Source organism: Mugil cephalus, chromosome 19, assembly GCF_022458985.1.
Source record: "Mugil cephalus isolate CIBA_MC_2020 chromosome 19, CIBA_Mcephalus_1.1, whole genome shotgun sequence".
Classification (NCBI taxonomy): domain Eukaryota; kingdom Metazoa; phylum Chordata; class Actinopteri; order Mugiliformes; family Mugilidae; genus Mugil; species Mugil cephalus.
In genome coordinates, this window is record NC_061788.1 from 11,403,521 (window position 1) to 11,424,679 (window position 21,159).

Sequence of the window (21,159 nt, forward strand, 5' to 3'; positions counted from 1 at the left end):
CACACAAGTCTTGTTTCATGAACTTTTGTTACTTAAGATTATTTCTTTTCTTATAATTTCATTATACAGCAGTGACAATTTATATGTTTTATTGTAGTTTTGCATGGATTTCTTTCCGCTTTTCAAAATTCTTGCCAGTAGGAAACCTGTTGCTTGCATTTTAATTGAATTCCCTCATTTTCTTGGTGAAAAAATTTAATGTGGGTTCAGTTCACTTCCGCTCCGGTTCATTTCTCTCCTTTTGCCACGTCCTCCAGAATATGCTGAGTTCCTCCACTGTAAGGGCAAGAAGTTCACAGATTTCGATGAGGTGCGGCAGGAGATCGAGGCCGAGACTGACCGGATCACGGGGGCCAACAAGGGCATCTCCCCCGTGCCCATCAACCTGCGAGTCTACTCCCCTCACGGTGAGTCGCTCTGTTCCCACAACGCGTGCCAGATCTGGAATATTTGCACGTTGTCTAGTATCTATTTTCCTCCTCTCAGTGCTGAACCTGACGCTGGTGGACCTGCCGGGGATGACCAAGGTGCCGGTGGGCGACCAACCTGCAGACATCGAGTCTCAGATTAAAGAAATGCTGATGCAGTTCGTCACCAAAGAGAACTGCCTGATGCTGGCCGTGTCCCCGGCCAACTCCGATCTAGCCAACTCTGACGCTTTAAAGATTGCCAAAGAGGTCGACCCTCAGGGTGAGTGCGTGCCCATGAGCACGCGGGCGGACACATTCTACTTTTTTGCCCCGCAACAGCTATTTGATAGTTTGTGTTGTTGAAATTTAGCTTTTCTGCGATGCAGTTTGGCGCTTTAATGTAATTTGTGCCGTACAAGTATTTAAACACGTCAGAAAACGTATTGCGTATATGATTATATGGTGCGTGTGATTAAATGTGGTTATTATTTTGGTGCAGGGATGAGGACCATCGGTGTGATCACCAAGCTGGACCTGATGGACGAGGGGACGGACGCTAAAGACATCCTGGAGAACAAGCTGCTTCCACTCAGGAGGGGTGAGCTTACACACACACACACACACACACACACACACACACACACACACACACACACTTCTTCTCTCTAACTCCAGTGCCTTCACAACGACACACTGTTTCCCTCTTGTGGTAAAAAGGCAGGCCCACTCGGATGAAGGAAAAAAAAAAGAAAAAAAGTGCGGTGGGGAGGGATGGGGGTGACGGTGGGGGTGTTATATGTATGTATGTAGGAAATCAGAGGACAGACAAAAGAGGTGGAAGAGCCGGGAAAGGAGAAGCAGGGGAAGGGGGCAAAGTGAACAAACCCTTTCTTGGAACGGAGCTCGCATGTATCTTGTGGGCTGCCCTTTACTGCTATGTGCTGATGTGGTGCTTTTCTTTTCCATTTGCACTTGGTTAGAACCCAGGCATGTGCCTTTGAATATTTTCCATGTCCTTTGTTTTTTTTTTCTCAGTCTTTCCCCCCACCAACCCGCCCTCTTTTTCTTTCTGTCTAATGCGTTCACATTTACAAGGCCGCTGGCTCGCAGTTGCCTCGGTTATAGAGCATGAAACGGTTTTTAACTGAGTGATGCATGAGGAAACTTAACTGGAGGTGAAATGGGATCTTTGTGACCTGAACTTTTTCTCTCGTTTCTCTGCGTGTCTTAAAAAAAAAACAAACAAAAAAAACACGGTAACACATCCAGAACCCACCCCCTCCTCCATCTCTTTCTTTCTTTGTAGTTCCTCCTTCCGTGCTTCCTCTCCGATTCATTTTTCATTTCTCTTCACAGTCGTGGGTCTCTTAAAATGTGGTTTTACACAGCTTAACGTTATTAAGCACATCTGGGCCTGGCCGTTCAAACTAAGTTCATATGTACGGAATAGGAGCTCAGGACAGTCCAGGATTGCTCCAACACAACATTTTATTATATTCCTAGACAAATTACCGCGGTGTTCTCCAGACAGCTCGCAAAAATTAAGCGATAAAAGGAGCTGGATGTGGTTTTCTGTAAAGCTCTCTGTGTTTCTGACTGTATTGCGTGCGCTGTCCAGGTTACATTGGCGTGGTGAACAGAAGCCAGAAGGACATAGACGGAAGAAAGGACATTAATGCTGCCATGGCCGCAGAGAGGAAGTTCTTCCTCTCCCACCCCGCGTACAGACACCTGGCTGACCGCATGGGCACCCCCTATCTCCAGAAAATCCTCAATCAGGTGCGTTAAGCGAAACTTTCTAATATACTCACGCATTCCCCAGTGGTCTAACTCGGACCTTTGACCTTGCGCAGCAACTGACCAACCACATCCGGGACACCCTTCCTGCTCTGCGGGCCAAGCTGCAGAGCCAGCTTCTCTCCATAGAAAAGGAGGTGGACGAGTACAAGAACTTCAGACCGGACGACCCATCCCGCAAAACCAAGGCTCTCCTCCAGTGAGTACATTGATGGATGGGCGGACGGAGGTTTGGATGGACTTGTTAATGTCTGCGTGTCCCTGCAGGATGGTGCAGCAGTTCTCTGTGGACTTCGAGAAGTGCATAGAGGGCTCCGGGGATCAGATTGACACGGCCGAGCTGTCGGGTGGCGCCAGGATCAATCGCATCTTCCACGAACGCTTCCCCTTTGAGCTGGTCAAGGTGCGTGTCTGCCGCATTTTGAGTTTAAACAATTGTCCGCACAACAGGTACGATCAAGCTACCACATGGAGCAAATTAAGGGCAATTTGGGGCACTGATGCGTAGTTAGAGCTAGAGCCCGACATTTAGGGCGTTGTAGTTAAACTGCCTCGGGCTAAACTTATAAGACAACAAAGGGCCATAGATGATGGTGGCAAATTAGGCCACACCCACATTTGGGGGAAAATGTCATGAGTAGTCATGAGTAGTGAAATAAACTATTGAGACCAAAATCATTTTTTGCACCAGGCTGTAAACATGTTTAATATTGCTGTAGAGTTGGGTTTTTTAATATGCGGGTCTCAAGTGGCCACTCCATGAACTCCAGTTTTGGGCTCCATTGCTCAGACCTGGAGGTTTCACCCATAAGGGGGCGTGGCCTTTTCAGTGACATAGGGTCAGTGTCTTCCATATCTTTTATTTCATACCCTCTTTTACTCACTGCACATGTAAAATGATTGTTACATAGTTTTATTTATTGCACAATATCATAAAAAAAGTACAAGAAATTTAGTATTTTATGTGCCCATATATATTTGCCTACTACTAGACATTAAATCACAACAGTAACCTTAGCTTTCACCCCTCTTCATTTCAGAATTTAGCACATTTTATTATCATTATGTCTTAACCAAAAAATATGTAACAAACACCGTGAACATAGTAAGTGAGGGAAAGGCAGTAATATATAGGATGAATATACCTGTGGACCATGCTACACATGGACCGTGTGCTGAAGTGTCTTTGAGAGAATGAATGTGCTTGATGAAAGCGCAATGAAAGCAAAGGGTTAAATGTGACATGTGAGTGTAAAGCTCTTTGAACACCAATAGGTAGAAAGTAGCATACAGATGCGACGCATTTATCTTTTATTTGAGGCGACTTTTTTTTTTTTTTATTGAAGGCAATTTCTGAACTTTTAGCTCATGGCAACAAAAATATTGCAGACTTTGACAATAACACAGAGACTTAAGCTTGTTAATTCAATAGCTCTATATATTTGTCCACAAATGATTCAGGTTTTTAATTTCCTTTATGGATTCATTTCGTCTGTGGCTAAAAATGTATTTGGGGAAAAAAATCTTAGAAATTTGAAACAGAGAAGAAAATAGTCTTCACAGGTAGTGCAGAAAGATGAATGTCCTTCAGAGCAGCATACCTCGCTTTGAGACAAGTGTCTAAGTATCTGTCTCCTTGTATACACTATATCATTACATCACTGGCCTTCTGTCCTCCTCAAGGAGGAGTGTTTTACTTTAACAGCTCCTGATATCACCTCCTCACTCTGACCTCCCCCTCCTCACCTCCCTCGCTGTCACCATATCCATCCACATTTTATCCCTCCCCCACGTCCTCTCATGTCCACCTTTCACATCATCCTCATCCCGAGCCGTCATCCACCTTCTCCGACCTCGGCCTCCCCAGACCTTTTTAGCTCACTCCCACTTTTTTTTTTTTTTTTAACACAACTCTTAACCCTCCCCCTCTCTCTCTCCTCCATCCTTTCTCCCGTTCCCTCTGTGAATATAAAACTTACTGTCTGTGACCGGGGGTTACAGAAAAATGCTCCGACAGTTTCCCGCCGAGAGGACCGAGCAGGTTGCTTCCCACCTAGAATACCGACTCAAAGACACAGAAAAACCGCAGTGTCTGCCAGATACACGAGAAGTCAATTCATCATCGCGCTTTGTGTTTTTTGGAGGAAATATTAAACGATGCGGCATCGCAGTGAATTAAAGGGAGATACTTGGACAAATATATCAAAAACAGATGGTACAGGCGGAACCTAACGTGTCTTTCTCCTCTTTGTCTCCTCTTCAGATGGAGTTCGATGAGAAGGAGCTCCGCAAGGAAATCAGCTACGCTATCAAGAACATTCACGGCATCAGGCACGTCCGCCCTCCACCTCACCCCTCCGCGCTTCCTCCCCCGCTCCTCCTCCTCTACTTAACCTGCCTCTTATGTCTTTGTCTCATTACTGCATCTCCCTGCCCGTGTAACCCTAGACCACTCGACGTATTCCGAGTGCTCTGTTGCATATTGATATCTAAAATACGCTCACGCGGGGGACACATCAATGTGCTGCCCTTTCCATGTGCTTTTTAATTTGTTTCTTCATCCAAGCTGGTGTGTGGCCTTTTTGTCTGTCATCTGTGTGGCTGGTGAAATCCAGCAATTTTTAAAAAAAAAAAAAATATATATATATATATATATATCTGCGACGTGTGCTAGCTCATTGTTCTGTCTTATTGAATACACAAAAAAATATTTGGCAGTTTGGTTGGTCCAAATCAGATGGTACGCAGCAAGCTTCATGAGCATTCATCTGTTTTCATCTGCAACTGCTCGGTGCACAGAAATAGTATTTAATTTATTTCCATGGAGGACACATTTATTTTTGATTTCCGTCATTAATAGCTTGAACCTGATTTCTCTAGACCAGAGGCAGCAGTGAAAGACAATCTCCAGTGACCAACGTGAAAAAAGACTCCAGTCATTTTTAATTAAACACTGTAAATAAAATCCAGATGGCTACTTTGCATACACCAGTATGAACAAGTGGATAATTAGCCGCATTAACCAACAGTTTACGAATAATAATATAAATAAAACAACATGAACATCAGTACAAGGTGTTGACCTGGCCTCCAAATTCACTGGATCCCAAACTGTTCAAGTATCTGTGGGATGATCCACCGAGGCCCCTCCCCTCATCCCATAGGACCCCGAAGGCCCCCACTAGCAACATCCTGTTGCTAATTTATAACGTTGTAAACCACAGTGCTCCATGATAAACAGCATTGTGAGAATGCATGCAGGCTATGTTTTATTTCCATAATCCAGCGCAGACGTTTGTTGCCTTCAAATGGAACTTGTGAGCTCATGTTTCCAACATGGGAACTTGTGAACACAGAACGCTTGGCGTTCAAGCGCTAACGTCAGCAGCGAGTCCCGAGAACGCCGCTGCTGGGCAACCATTGCCGCCTAGAGGCAACAGAGGCTAACAGTTTAGCAAGCTAAGAAGAGAAAGAAATGAGGCTTGATGGAAATATCAACATTTTTCTCAGACACATTTGCAAAAGCGAGCATATCACACCCCAGGTGCTCGGAGGCAAGTCAGGCACGAAGTTGTGAACTCATGTAGGCCTTCACTCGTAAATACAAGCCCAAAATGAGACTAGCCATCAACATTTTAACCGTTTAGCCTTTCAAGGTAAAATCCTGAGTAAATCCTGAAATAAAAACCCAAGAGAGAGATTCATTAATTACAGCTTGTATCAGCATGTTCAGTCTCACTGACTTGTTGGACTTGTTTGATCTGTTACCTGCAGAAAACAAATAATGTCCGAAACATTTAGTTCTTCATGGAAATAAATCAAATCCATTCAGTTCTCAGTATCTCAGAGTGAGATTGCACCAACCATTCTACAGTAACACACTTAACGAACAAATCATATGTTGAGAATGTGTCTTTGAAATTGACTTTTATTGCTTATAATTTGTTGCAGTTTTTAAGCTATATTCCCTTCCTGTTACCGTGTTAAATATGTGTGTATGACTGGGTGAAAATCTCCAAAACGGAGGGTTAATCTTAACAATTAACACTCTTTTCTCTACCCACCTTCCTCCTCCTTTCCTTCTCTCCACCACCAACACCACCTCTTCTTCTTTTGGCCCTGTGGCTGGTTCTCTCTGTGTCGGGCAGAACTGGCCTCTTCACCCCGGACATGGCCTTTGAGACCATTGTGAAAAGGCAGATTGGGAAGATAAAAGAGCCTTGCACCAAATGTGTGGACATGGTCATTTCTGAGCTAGTCAATACGGTTAGGCAGTGTACCAAGAAGGTAAAAAAAACAAAGGAAACAGTGGATAGCAGTTTTTGCTTTCAACCCTCATCCACACAATCCCCTCTGCTCTTCACTCCTTTCTGCCGTGGCCACCTGGCTCTCTCCGACCCTTGTTGTTCTTGGACAGCGAGGGGACACCTGGAGGGGTCAGGGTGGTCTGTGGTGTGCCTGCCTACCTGCCTGTCTGCCTGCCTGCCTACTGTACCGCTTGGGCCGGGTTGGGCTGGACAGGCTGGTCGTGGTTGATATTTGTGCTGAAGAAGTCCAGTGTGGAAGCTGAGCAGTCAACGAAATACGGTTGCCTCTAAAAAAAATAATGTTCAGTGAGTCTCAGACTTGGAGTTTGTGGCGTTTTCAGAAGCCAGAGTTTGAATTATTATTATTTATTTTTTTCAGTTATGTACCCAAGTAGTCAGATTTCTGTTACCGCCAGTTTAATGCAATTATTCTTTGAGTGTTTCCACCTTTTCTTGATGTATCCATAAAATCATCTATCATTAAGAATACCTGGCAGCCATGTTGGATGACCTCAGTTTCCACATTCAGTTCTGTGTGAGACTGCAACCGTGCACCTGCAACCGCCAGGAGCCGAGACAATTACTGTTTCATTGCACTTCAACACGCCTCGAGGGCTGCAAACTATTAGCTAAAGAGGCATGTGAGAGTGGCCAAGAGAAAGGGCAGTCGTCTTTATCCGAATGGATCCGCTGTGACCAAACAATTTCTACAGCGGCTGGATTTCAACAACATGGGATAATAAATGTTATGATTAGGCTCCCAAGGAGGGATGGGTGGAGGACGGGTCAACACTCAGAGAGATAAGGGTGTCTTGGCTGAACGTTGGGGTGCACAGCTGTGGTCTCGCTGGTGCATTGCTTGGAGTATTTGGCTGGCGGAGTTGTGCAGGCTGGGAACTCTCTCTCTCTTTCTCTTCCTTTTCTCTTGTCTGCTCTCTCTGTTTGCTCCTCATTCTTAGAGAGACTCCAGCTCTGTCCTGTTTTAGAATGGCTTCAGGGGAAACCAAATGTCTCACTTGCATTTTCTTCCTTCTGTGCTGTTTATCCCTCCAACCCCCCACAACTCTTCTTGTCTATTTCATCTTCGATCTGTCATTTCTTCTTCTCCATCTCCAACTTTTACCTCTTCTGCCTTGTCTGTTTCTTTTTATTTGTCTTACTTTGCTCCGCCTGTCTATTCCTTTGTCTCTTCTTACAACTCTCTTTTCGGTGCTTTACTTTCCCCCCTTTCCCTTTCCTCTTCTTTCTTTCTGTATTTCTTTCTTTCTCTCCCTCTCTCTCTCTCTCGTGCCGCCTACCTATCCCTACAGGACGGGGCTATTCACCCCTGACCTGGCCTTTGAGGCCATAGTGAAAAAGCAGATCCAAAAGCTGAAGGAGCCCACACTGAAGTGTATAGATATGGTAGTGAGTGAACTCACCTCCACCATACACAAGTGTAGTCAAAAGGTAAAATGCCATAGAGAACCAAGCCACTTTCACTATCTTTCTTAACCTTGTGTAGGGGTAGACTGATGGCTGGAGATTTTTTAATTCACAGTTGACGCTGTTGAGATTTAAACGATGCTCGTGTAATACTTGAAGAGAAGTATATTTACGGTGTGAGTTACAGAGAGTTTATATTGTCGATCTGCAGTAAATTAGCACCAATAAAATCAGTGTTTATGCTAAACCTAAAACTTTATGCTAGCACACAGCACTTAAGAAGTAGTGCAAATGCTAAATTGTGAGCTAATGTTGAACTTGTACACTTAATGATCAAAGCTAACACTATATGCTAACTTTTACATTCATAAACCTCTTATTAAATGGTATAAATTGAAGCTAATGTTAAACTTGTACACTTAATGATCAAAGCTAACACTATATGCTAACTTTTACATTCATAAACCTTTTATAAAATTGTGTAAATTGCAAGCTTTTATATTAAATTTCACTTTTAAAGACACTTGTCATCATAAAATAGTGCTAATGCTAAATTGTGAACTAATGTTGAACTTGTGCACTTAATCATCAAAGCTAAGACTATATGCTAACTTTTACATTTATAAACCTCTTATAAATGGTGTAAATTGTAAGTTTTTATGTTTGACTTTTAAAAACACTTATCATCATAATGCTAACAGTGCTAATGCTAAATTGTGAGCTAATGTGAAGTAAAGATGACTATGAATTGTCTTTTTTCAAATGTCAGACTTTATGCTAACCCTTTAAAAAAACACTTCTAAAATTTTGCTAATGTTAAACTGGAAGGTAAAGCTGAGTAAATACATAATTGTTAGCATTAGCTTTAATAATTTGTCTATCAAGTCTAACTTATACTTTTAAAAAACACAAAAATGTAAATAGGCTAAATGGTATGCTAACATTGAGTTAACAGTTGTGAGCTAATCGCTAAAGATAAGTGTTTATGCTAACTCTTACTTTTAAAAGCACATAAAATGATGCTGAATTGTGTTGTATGTTAAAGAAAGACTATGTCTAAAAAGGGAAGGTCCATAAATGTATTTTAGATGGATATACATTTTCATAAATAGGAAAATTACAGATGTGAAAGGGACCTTAATATAACTGTGCAAAATCAGTAGCCTATATAAAAAAAAAAAAAAAGAATGAATGCAAACTAAAATCAGAGCATTCTTCAGCCAGCAATTATCGGTCTATCCTTACTCCAGGTGGAACCATGTAACCTGTTTTTTGGTTAAACTTTCTTTGTCATTTGTCTTCCTGTCAGTTATTGGCATCGTATCGACAATCTAGCGAACTGCATGTTAGCAAATTTTATTTCCTATTTGACCTCATGGTGTCTACACATCATTTGATTTGGTTATATAATCATATTTTTCTGTCTTTGTCAGTAATATACCGGAGTGACTGATTGTGTAGTTCCACTCACTGACTAACTGGCATACTTCGAGCGTCTCTTTATTTCTCTTTTCGTTTCTCTTTCCATCCTGTCACCCTCTATAAACCTTTGAATCGGCTGCTTCCTCGCAAAGTAGTGTGACCTCCTTTGGATTTCTCTTCTCTGTCATACTTTTATCTTGATTTCACTTTCAGAGACATACTGTATTTAAAGATACTGTATTATAATATACAGTGGTTGGGAAAATCCACAAAGGGGTCAGTTTGAAGTCTTCCTACACCTCCCTGTCTCCCATCCTTCCCTCCCTCCCTCCCTCCCTCCCTCCCTCCCTCCCTGCCTCTTTGCATTGCATGTCAGTCTGAATCAGTGTGAGTGCTCCTGCCTGATGCCTTTTTTTTTATTTTTACTTTATAGATTATTCTCCTCCTCTATCAGTCGGTTTTGTGTTACTGTGTCGGTTTTTTAGACACTGAACACTGCAACAAATTTGGACTGCCCCTCGTCAAGTTGCAATGGACCTTTTCGAGTCTTCTAAGTGACTTTCCTCTTAGTTTTGATAAGGATTACACACACCTTTTGTTGTATGCTTTGTAAAAGTTATGTTTAAATGGTTCTAATGAAGTGGAGATTGTTAATTGGCGCCAACTAAATCAAACTAATTTTATTTATATCGCCCCCGAATCACAAATTTATCTCAGCTGGCTTTAAAATCTGTTCGGCAGTGTTCACAGTCTCTCTTTGGATAAGCAAAAACTCACCAGGAAAAAATCTGGGGGGAAAAAAAAATAAACAACCTCAGAGATTCATGAGTTGCTTCTCATTATTGTTAGCAGCGAGAGCCAAAGTATTTTTGTATGGACAACATGTGGTAAAAAGGAAAGCGTGACAAAGCTGCTTTGCAGACGACTTATCATCGTGTGTTTCAGACACCACTGATGAGACACGTTTTAATGCCAGTATTTAGACCAGCATTCATCTTAACGTTATGACCCATTATTTTTTCAAGGGTCTATTCTTTATGGGTGTCATCTGCTCTGTAATTGGACCAAACCCAGGAAGCAGTAAATCAGCTTCATCCAGCGGACGTGAAAGATGCATTGTAACTTGCACAAGAACTGGCATATATATTTTTCTTTCCTGTGCTTGTGATCTCGATTTTTCTTCTTTCCTCACACTTCTCCAAATGTGTTTGTGTCACATTGGAGGCCCACCAATGTCTGCGTTCGTGGGTTTGCAATGAGCTCATGGAAAAAAAGACCCACAGTGTGTTGGGAAAAGAAAGCTTTTCTGCCAGGAACATTGTTTATTCTGTTCTTGTGTGGTAATATCACAGACTCTGCACTAGTCTTTTTTTTTTTTTTGTATTCGTTCCATATTGGCAATGGACATTTTGCACTTAAAATCTGATCTGTCTCAAACCCACCCCAATACTCTCAAGGTTGAGCAGGGGCTAGAGCTGAGTCTGGGACAAACCTCAACACATACCATGTTTAATTGTGTTTCTGTAACGTATTTTGCTGTATTAGTGGAACTGTGTGCTGTGGTTCAGTGAGATGAGTACTTGTGTCGTTTGCTGAGGCTCGTATGTATAGTAGATGAGTGACTGTGTGTGCACGTGTGTTTGTTTTTGTTTTTTTTGTTGTTGTTTTTTTTTTGCTACCTACCTACTGTTTTCTGTGCTCACAGCTGGCTCAGTATCCCATGCTGAGGGAGGAGATGGAGAGAATTGTCACCCAGCATATCAGAGACAGGGAAAACCGCACAAAGGGCCAGGTACAGAACAAAAAATACACTCGCATGTCTTTTTTTAATTTTTTTAAATTTTTTCAAAAATATAATAATTATTTTTTAATAGGTTTCCTTCCTGGCATATAGTGCAGTTTGCAATTTTATGATAAAACAGGTTATTTCTACAGTTTCAAAGGCCGACACGGAACGATTCATTTTAATAATCTAAAAAAATAAAACTAAAAAATGGAATTTAGTTTTGATTAAAAACGTCTGTACTAACTTATGAAAAACGTCTAACATGTTAAGTAATGAATTGATACCTAAAAATGACAGTGTAATGGTAAAAATATGCAGCTGAGTTTAGGATAAATGTTCAGTATAGATAGCTAGACCACATTTAATTGTAAGTTATTGCTGGAACAGCTTGGAAATAAAGTTGAAATATCTAAAATAATAAATAGATGAGAGAAGCTGTGGCCTAGGGATTAGAGAAGTAGTAGTAAATTAAATGTGTACGTGTAGAGAGGATAAACTTCTGCTCAACATCCCCAGAGCGGAGGTGATAAAAACTGAAGTGATTACATTTCCAATGTCTTTTATACATAAAATATATCTTAAATATTGAGCTGAATGCAATCATGCATGGCTGAAGTGTCCAACTGTGACTACGAATGCAAAGATTATACCTAAAGTGTGTTCAGTTAATTTTAATAATACTATTATTATAGCGATCGTTCAAATCAGGTCATATTAACATGATGTGGTTTGGATTAAAGGGTGGTGTATCTCTTCTGTTAGTCAAGTGCGATAAGTCCATGTCTGCTTGTCTATGTACATCGTTACCTCCACAAAAGGGAACGCAAGGACACACAAAAAAAAATCAGCGCTTTGTGTCTCTTTTCAGTCTGCTCCATTTCTCTTTTACTAAGCTGTTCCCAGGGTCCTGTTAATCTTTCCACATTTTTTAATGACTGTAAACGGTTTTGAATTACAAATGGCTGCTGTTCTTATTTCATGTTACAATCTTTTCAGGCCTGTTATTCCAGGCCTGCTCACCGTTAACATTTCCACTCTTTCCATAACGGATGAATACATTTCTCGGGGGTGAAACGTTTTAAAAACAAACGAATATTCATGGCTGGCCGCGCGTCCTCTCTCTGTCCAGGTGCTGCTGCTGATAGACATCGAGTTGAGCTACATGAACACCAACCATGAGGACTTCATTGGATTTGCCAAGTGAGGTTTTTTTTTTTTTTTTAAGACACACACACACACCTGTAGTGACTTCAGCAGACTTCGTCTGGTTTGTTTGGAGTTTAAGGGCAAAATAAAGTGTCTGTTGATGTGTGCTTTGTCGCGCAGTGCTCAGCAGAGGATCAGCCAAATGAGCAAGAAGAAGGCAGCTGGCAACCAGGTACTGTGACCTGACGCATGCAGACAAGTGTTTGTTTTACAGGTTACGGCGGCGCGCTCACCGCTTTGAGCCGGTGAAACGCGATGGCTCCAGATCCGTTTCCCCGGCAACGGGACAAATCGAACCTTCGCGCAGCCTCTCCCCTAAGGCTTCGCTCTGTTAGCGCTCAGCTCTCTGTGTTTTTCCTCCGCGTGAAACGTTTCACAGTCGCACACACAATGTGGGAAACGGTCTGTAAACCTACACAATGAGTGCTGCAACTTTTTTCCTTTTTGGTGAAAGCCATAATGATGTAAACAGAGGTACAGTATGCTGCGAAATACCACGGATGCGTCTTAGTTAATGTGTAGCAAACTCACTTGACTGTCTGAGAAAATAAAAGAAGCAAGTAGGACACACAGAAATTGTCAAATAAAGCTAGTAAAGTAGCCGGATACAGTGCATGTATCACATATTTATGATACAAAAACAGCATGAATCTGCTTTTAGATGCATTTTAAATACTTATTGTAAATTCTTCTACTTTTTGCATGTTTTTATTTTCTTCTTTTCTTCATTTTTTTTTGCTTAATATTTCTTCTGTTTTTGCTCTTTTTTCCTTCCTTCCTTCCTTCCTTCCTTCCTTCTCTCTTCGTGGCTTTTCTACTTCAGGATGAAATCATGGTGAGTAGCGCGAGTGTGTGCGTTTCTGTGCATGTGTGGGCTTTTTTTGTACGTTTGAGCTCTCAGGACAGCGCGTGTTTCAACTTGTACGCCCGTTGTCGTGTTTTGCGTTGTGGTTGGCACACGAGTGCGTGTGAGATGACTTTTACTGTGACTTTTGCTGGTAGACTGGCAGGTGGCTGTAGCGGGAGATGCTTGGCTGCTTCCCTTTCCTCTCTTCTTCAGCTGCGTCGTCCCCGCAGGCACGCGCTCGCTCGCGCACACAAAAGAGTCAGATAAGGATTCCCCGTTACATAACGCCCCCGTGTCAACTTCACATTCATATTTCAGTCGCGCAGAAAAGGCTGGGTCCGCTCGGGCTGGCGTCCGCTCTGAGTTCGGTTTGTTTTGGCAGTGGATGGGATGCCCCCCAGCAGTAGCTTGAACTACATAAAGAGAAAGTCGCTCATCTGAAATTGCAGAGAAAAAGGAAAAAAATCTCTTTTTTTCCCCCCTCAAACATAACATAATCCTTATCCTTTGTTCCCTCCTTCTTCTTAATTGAAAAGACACAGAGCTGCAGTATGGTGGACATATGGTGCCTCCGTAGTTGTCATAACAACCACCCAGATTGGGGTCAAAGGTTGGGGGCACATAGTAAACAAACTGGTGAACTTTACTTCCTGTTTAAAAATGAATGTCGTTGGCCCTTTAAGACCCCACAGCTTCTGTTCGTCTCCCTCAGCGCCTTCAAACTGGGATCCGTACGACACACTGAAGCATAAATATACACGCTGGTTGAAGAGATGCTTCACGAATAATCCCACCGATAATGGTGCATTATGTTTTTTTTTATTGTCCAAAACCAGCAGGTCTTTTAATTTCTGTTTCAAATCCCAAACTTTTGAAACGTACTTAACACATTATGAAGATTGAGGTGATGGCTGTTTTCCAGACTTCTTAAAAGATTACAAAAAAAAATTTATACAACAGAATCACCTCCACAGGGCTGTTAAAACATCCTTCATTTGAATCGACCTCTTAGGTTAACGTTAAAAACCTTAAATCTAGCAAATCTGTATTTTTGTTATTTTGTAGCAGATTCAGTTGAATCAGCGCAGCCTCCTCGTTCAGATACATACAGTTCAGCATAAAACCGTCAAGGCCCTGCATCTCATCGCATGATCTTGCGGGAAATAAAAAAAAAAAAAAAAAAAAAGGTTTGACATGAGCCATTCTTGTTTCAGCCTCCTTGATTCCCTCATCTCCCACCTTGCTTGCTGTCCCCTCGCTGCCTCCCCAGCAGCCAGCTGTAATGTGCTGGAAATTGAACGACCTTTACAAAAAAAAAAAAAGTATAAATAAATAAAAACCCTACTGCGTTGGCATAGCTTTGTAATATTCTCTCCACATTCTCATTCAGCCGGAGAGAGGAGTTAACGATCGGTTCAAGGTAAATAACTCGCACACCAAGTACTGTATGTGTCTATAGTGTCTGGAGAGAATGAAATACAAGAGAAAGAAAAAAAATAAACAAATAAAGAGTGAGAGGAATGTGTTTAGTCGTGTAGGTGAGCGTTTTTTTCCTTCTGTGGCTTCGACTAGAGGCTGTTTCATTACATTTTTATTGTGTAGGCACATGAGTTGAACACAGGCTGATATATATATGTGTGTGTGGGGAAGTTGAAGGTGAGTTTTTGTTTCTTATAATCCCTTTTTCCCCTCCTCTGTCTGTCTGTCCTGGTGTCCGTCTGTTTCTCAGGTGATCAGGAAGGGCTGGCTGACCATTAACAATATCGGCATCATGAAGGGAGGAGCTAAGGAGTACTGGTTTGTCCTCACCGCCGAGTCTCTGTCCTGGTACAAGGACGATGAGGTGAGTTCGCGAAGATGGACCCTGAATTAGGACGTAGTGTGTTCGTACCTGCACGTTTGATACATTTGGACACTTTTGCTTTGAACAATGCATCGTTGACAAATCCCGAGAAACTGAAGCTATAGTCCTCACCGCAGAGGCGCTGGTTCGATTCCAGACTACGTCCACTGCTGCATGTCGCCCCTCTAATTCACAAATATAGGGATGTGTGAATAAAAGGTTTGTTGCAAGACGAAGCAAAAACAAATTTTAAATCTATTTTTATTGAGATATTCATTTTTGAAAAAATGACGGGGCCTGAGCAATAGATGTTGTCTTTATAAGAATATATATGAAAATATATAAAAGAAAACTCTTAAATTAGGATGTTACATAATTACAGAGATTTACTGACTTTTTTAAAAAATAAATAAATAAACTGGACAGTGCCTCCTGGTGGATAAACTGTGTCAAAGTTGAGCAAAATTTTGGTTTAGTTTGAATAATATTTCTTCATCGCGACTGTAATTTTGGTGCGTTTGGAAAAATGTCAAAGCAAATTACCGGGAGGGCTATTTAATTTAAATCGGAGCGCCCGTTCCCCGAGCTACTTTTCCACCGCCTGCCTCGTTTCCAGCTGGTCCCGCTGGCGAATATGTGACTTCGGTCAAGGGGTGGTGGTTGTCTTCTGCCCGCTGAGACGCTCTGACCCCGACGTGCTTTGTTAACTAGACCCACTGGTCAGCGCGGTGTCCCATGATGCTTTGCAGAACCATTAGGAGCTAGCCACAGTCTCACTGTCTCCAGGCCTTAGCCACAGCCTCTGAGCTCGCTGTGTGTGTGTGTGTGTGCGTGCGCGTGTGTGTCTGTGTGTGTGTGTGAAGGACCGAGAAGGCCGTTTCTAGAAAGTCAAGACCCCCCAACATGTCAGACGCCAAAGCTGGCACACACATGTGCATACCAGAGCCCCCCTGCCCTGTTCCCAATTTACACACACACACACACACTCTCTCTCACACACACACTCACAAGCTGCTTCTAATAAACTTTCTTGATTTCAAAGAAGGAGCACGGAGCAAGAGAAGGACTGGATTGCAGGGGAGCAGAGGGGAGGAGGCGGGAGTGTCTCTTGTTAGTTGGTTAGCAGCAGGAGTAACGAGGACCATGTGACGGGAGAGAAAGTTGGGAGCATAGGTAGCGCAGAGGGGGTTTCGACACCGTATCCTCCCCTCGTACGTTCCCCTCTCCTCCCGTCCGCGCATCACGTCCCACCGGACATCCCCGAGAGTTCATCCCGAAAGCAGAAGAGACCCTCCGTCATCCTCGCCTCCCCGTTCTCTCTGTCTCAGCCTTTCCCCGTCGCCCTCCCCTCCACCTCTCCCCTTCCTCCGTCTTTCTTCCTCGCGCTGTGTGTTTGTTTGAGCGCGGAGCCGCGAGGGCGCGCTGAGACCTAAAACCAACACTCTGCGGCGATGTTACAGCTCAGCGCCGAGGCTGAAGGGCACGGCGGCACTGTGTATAGTTTAAAAAAAAAAGTAAAAAGACATAAAATAAGAAACTTTCCATTATGTTTTCCATTCAAGCATTGTACATAGGACCCCCCCACCTCACTCACACACACCTATTAAATGTTTAGGGTACGCCTCAGGGCTTTGCAGTGCACCTGGGTGGACGTTTGCCAAAATACACACAGTTGATGATTTTTTTAAAAAATGTATTTATTTTTTTCGTTGACAGAAAAAGCAAATTTTTGTGCATCTTTTTCTGCAGCTTTAGCAGCTGCACGCTGCAGACGTGTTTCCATGCGCGTACAAAAAAAAGAAAAAAGAAAAATCAGTGCACGCCTGCTTCATTGGCTGCCTCTTTTGTGGCTGCCTCTTGTCATAGGGGAAAACCCTTGCCGTAGTCTGGCAACACACAGGCACACACAGACACGGACACACAACACCCCCAGACGCTAATAATAACTTTCAACCCAACTAGTGGTGCCATGATGTTTTGGTTAGTGCGCTCTTAGGAACCTTCTGGTCTGTATTACCACAGGACATGCCAGTTCTTTGAATGAGGCGTAGCTCCGTAGCTGCATGCTATCCCAAAGCAGGACCGGAGAGAGGCAGAGAAACATGGATGGATTGTAAAAATAGTTGAAAAGAAGCAAAAAATGCCCATAAAAAAAAAAAGTACTTTATAGACTCTGAGAACATTCGATTTTCGTGCTCTCGTAATGAAATTCCAAACAAATGCCAGACATCACTTCGTCCTTTAGTGTTGTAGGATGTATTTTCTTTGGGTGCTCTTTCTGTGTGTGTGTGTGTGTGTGTCCACCAGTTGCATGGTGCGAGTGTGTGTGTGTGTGTGTCTGCCCGGGTTTCCCTGCTTTAGCTGTAAAGCTGCCAGAAAACCAGACTCGCCTGGTGATCCCAGCTGTAAACATCCTGGGGGGGAAAGAGCAGACTGCTGCTTTCAACACACTCCCCAGTAACATGTCTGTTATAGGGTGTGTGTGTGTGCAAGGCTGCATACGTCGATACGTGAGGGTGTGTGCACGTTCATATATATATATATGTATATACATATACATATATATATATGTATAAACTCATGTGCATAGTGACAGGACTCTAAATGGAAGCAGGTTTGTCTGTGGTTTTCATTCCTGCAGATGATGCTCTGTGAAGGGAACGCCGTGTGAACGTTTCTGCCTTCAGAATGTGGCTTTCGCTTCGCCAAAGACAGATGGGCAGGGAGGCAAACGGGGAAAGGAGAAGGAAAGAAAACGCGACGGGCTGCGAGGCAGGGGGTCCGGCTAAACTCGTAACGTTTCACACGACGTCACACACAAACACTGAAGCCGCAGAGCGTCTTTTTTTAGGGAGCGCTATACAAAGACTCGTAAAAACACGGTGAGCAGACAATGACAGAGTGGCTGCTCTTTTGGACATTTTTTTTTTTTTTTTGCGTGGTGGCTTCCTGCCTCCCCGCGCATTACATGGTCATTTGAGGTGAAGCGGCCACAAGCTGATGCAGGAAAAGCGCAGGCATAATTGTACAGTTTCGTCAAGAGAGCAGTGTGATGCTGGGGGTTTACTGTGCGCTTTGGTTATCGTTTTTTTGGTTGAGTGTTCTCTTTTTTGTGTGTGTGTGGTTGAACTTTTTCTGGTTCCAGTTAGTAGAAAAATAAACAATGTGCTGAAAATGCCACATACCGTTATTTATTTATGCAAAAGCATTTGTGAACAAGGGAAAAAAAAAACAGAGACAATCTCATATGTAAATCCAAAGCATCTTTATTTCAGGTGTAATTTTCACAAGCTGATCAGAGAAACTTCCTTAAGTTTAATCTTTGCTTTAATTACAAACAATTATAACCAGCTGCATAGGAAAACAAGCTATAACATTCGCCCCTAAATATATATTTTTTAAGACTTCTGTCATTCATAAATCCTTCCTGGGTGAGGTTTAAGGTCTGTGGTGGAGCTTTATTTAGGCTTGTGCCCAGCCTGGTCCAGATGGACAAGGGGTGGTGCTGCATGTTCCCACAGCCTGATGAGCTCCCCGCTTCGCGTCCTTCTTTTGGACACTTTGATTTGTCCCGTGTTTCCCCGGCCAGCCTAACCAATGTGCAGACTACTGTACAACCACTACTTCCTGAACAGGTAGTCTGAACACTGGGCAGGCGGGCTGGGTGACCGAAGGATGCCGCGGAGAAAGCTGCGACGAGCTCGCTGCGTTCACAGCGCAGGCGCCCCCCCGGGTTCCTAGCGGCTGATACTCACTCGCTGCGATTCCGCGGGTGTCCGACCCCCTGAGCCGGGGCTCCTCCTGCTCCCGCAAGTCTGACTGCCGCAAAGTGCTGATCAGGCTGATTGAGTGAGCTGGGGTAGACACAACATGTGAGGGGACGGATGAGGGGGGTGGGGGAGGGGGGGCTGGCAGGGAGGTAGAGGAGGAGGAGGAGGGGGAGGAGGTGGAGGAGGAGGAGAGGTTAGACGGAGGTGATGGCCACCGAGTGGCAGATTCAGCGGCTCCATCCCTCCTGTTTCCCGCTGTGAGGAGAAACATTCCTCGCCGGGCACAACGGGGGGAAACACAAGACGCAGAAATTGCCGTTTAGACGTTCAAAATGTCTTCGAGAAAACATCTGATGAGCCCTTTGTTTAGTCGATGAAACTTTCAATTACTTTTCCCAAGTTTCGCAACCTGAGGTCTTTTTCATTTCAGTTTAAAGAAGATACATAAACAGACGCAAAATATATCAATTCACACAAATAGTCGCCCCTCGTCTGACCTCAGCTAAGCCTCACGTCAAGGATAAACAAATAAAAGTCACGAGAGAACTTTAAAATGTAGAGGGACTTTAGCTAAGCGCTCGTAATCACTTACACTGCATCAGAGAATATTTGTGGTCAGCGGAGATCACTCTAATCCAACGCCTCCCACCAAAACCCCAGAATCATTTCCGCTTCTGAACACATGCAAAACAGAAAGACGTTTTTTTGTTTTTTGTCGTTTTTCTGTTTTCTTCCCCTCAAAGAGGGAATACCTGCGACTTGCCGATCTCATTTCTCCTCTTTGCATCTTCCTCTTCTTCTTCTTCTTCTTCTTCTTCTGCGATATTGGTTTTCCTCCCATCTCGACCGGTTAGCCCCATTTCACCTCCAGGCCGTTTTTGTTCAACACGGCCGTGACGACGCTGAAGCAAGACCTGGCTGGTGGTGTTACTTCACACTCAGTTTAAAAAAAAAAAAAAAAAAAAAAAAAAAACTAGGAAAGAAAGGGAGAGGAAAAAGAGAGGGAAGGACGGCGCTCCGGTAGCGACCAAGGTGGACCGACTGGAGGTTTCGACGTGGCACACGCAACTGGCCACCAAGTTCCTCTTTCGGGAGACAGAAAGAGAAAAGGAGTGAGAGGGAGAGGAGATATGGAGAGAGGAGAAAGAGGAGGAGCTCGCCTGCCCCCCATTTTTCCTTTCTCCTCTCTTCTTTCTCTCTCCCCTCCCTACGTCTGGACCCCCCCCACCCCTTTCCACCCCTTTCCTTCCCCTTTTTCTCCCTGCTCCAGCTTACGGGGAGAAAGTATAAGGTCAGAGGTGAGCAGGAAGTGAGATGCATTCACTCGGCGTGCGCACTGCAAAGTTTGGAAAGCGAGTGAAGGATTGGCCGCGGAGGGAGGGGAGCTTTTTAGTGGAAGCGTATGTGGGCAGATGGGAGGACGCCCGACCGTCACGTGGAAGCATGTATGTGCGCTTCCTACGGCATCTGCATGTTCCCTCTCCCCGATCCAGCCTTTGCGTGCGTCCCCTGCTTTTAGTACATGTGAGCATGTATGTGGTTTTTGGACGTTTGAGTGATGGATGTGTGTGTGTGTGTGTGTGTGTGTGTGTGTGTGTGTGTGTGTGTATATGTGTGTGTGTAGGAGTGGGACTGGATGAGAGCAGAGGCTCCATGGTCTTTGTAGCAAGGGCAGGAATGTCGGCGTTTTCTTGGCAAGCGGGAGGAAGCCTTGTAACAACTCCAGATGTGCAGCCCTGTGGTCTCCATCTCGCTCTTGCTCCCTCTGTTTTTACTTCTAAAGCTGATTTCCTCTCCCTGTCCGACTCGAATAAAGAGCCCTTTATGCAGCTCTAGCAGCCTTCCCAACACACACACTTGTGGCGGGGGGGTGGAGGTGGTGGGTGGGTACTGGTTGGAAGGGTGACATACTACTGGTAAATCAGAACCAGAGCAAAAAGACATTGCGTGTGAATGAGGAGGGAAAAGTCCGCGTGTTAAACATACTGTAAGTCGCCTCCTTCGCCTTCTTTTAGGTTTCGCTCTGACTCCAGGAGTAGTCAGTACGCGCTGTACGTCCAGGTGTATCTACATGTGTGTGTGCGTCTGTGTGTGTGTGTGTGTGTGTGAGCGGTGGTGGCCAAGGCCCTGTGTTTGTTTTAGCTATGGTTTCTGAGCTCCGACCTGAGCTCCAAATCAAAGCAGGCGCAATCCCGGGAGAGACGAGTCAGCAGTCCTGGTGGGGATGGAGGGCTGAGGAGGGAAAGTGAGAGAAAAATGGAAATGAAAGAAGGAAGCGACTTAAAAATGGGGAAGAGGTGGGGCGCGCGGGGGGGAATGGTTGTCCAGTGAGGGGGGGGGGGCTTT

The 21,159-nt window shown here is 43.9% G+C and overlaps 1 protein-coding gene across 13 annotated transcripts in view; it reads left to right on the plus strand.

Moving 5' to 3' along the window:
• Positions 1-21,159, plus strand: part of dnm1a (dynamin 1a) — a 48,280-nt gene that overhangs the window by 12,656 nt on the left and 14,465 nt on the right. For 6 of the 13 annotated variants that reach the window (XM_047570224.1, XM_047570220.1, XM_047570221.1 and 3 more), the window contains exons 3-16: positions 258-407; positions 487-690; positions 910-1,008; positions 2,029-2,189; positions 2,264-2,406; positions 2,475-2,610; positions 4,471-4,538; positions 6,356-6,494; positions 11,067-11,153; positions 12,277-12,347; positions 12,474-12,525; positions 13,177-13,188; positions 14,591-14,620; positions 14,930-15,043. In XM_047570224.1, coding sequence (XP_047426180.1) covers positions 258-407; positions 487-690; positions 910-1,008; positions 2,029-2,189; positions 2,264-2,406; positions 2,475-2,610; positions 4,471-4,538; positions 6,356-6,494; positions 11,067-11,153; positions 12,277-12,347; positions 12,474-12,525; positions 13,177-13,188; positions 14,591-14,620; positions 14,930-15,043 — 1,466 coding nt within the window. Of the gene's footprint in view, positions 1-257; positions 408-486; positions 691-909; positions 1,009-2,028; positions 2,190-2,263; positions 2,407-2,474; positions 2,611-4,470; positions 4,539-6,355; positions 6,495-7,824; positions 7,964-11,066; positions 11,154-12,276; positions 12,348-12,473; positions 12,526-13,176; positions 13,189-14,590; positions 14,621-14,929; positions 15,044-21,159 lie in introns of all 13 variants that reach the window. The other 7 variants (XM_047570227.1, XM_047570225.1, XM_047570229.1 and 4 more) reach the window with 3 other exon arrangements.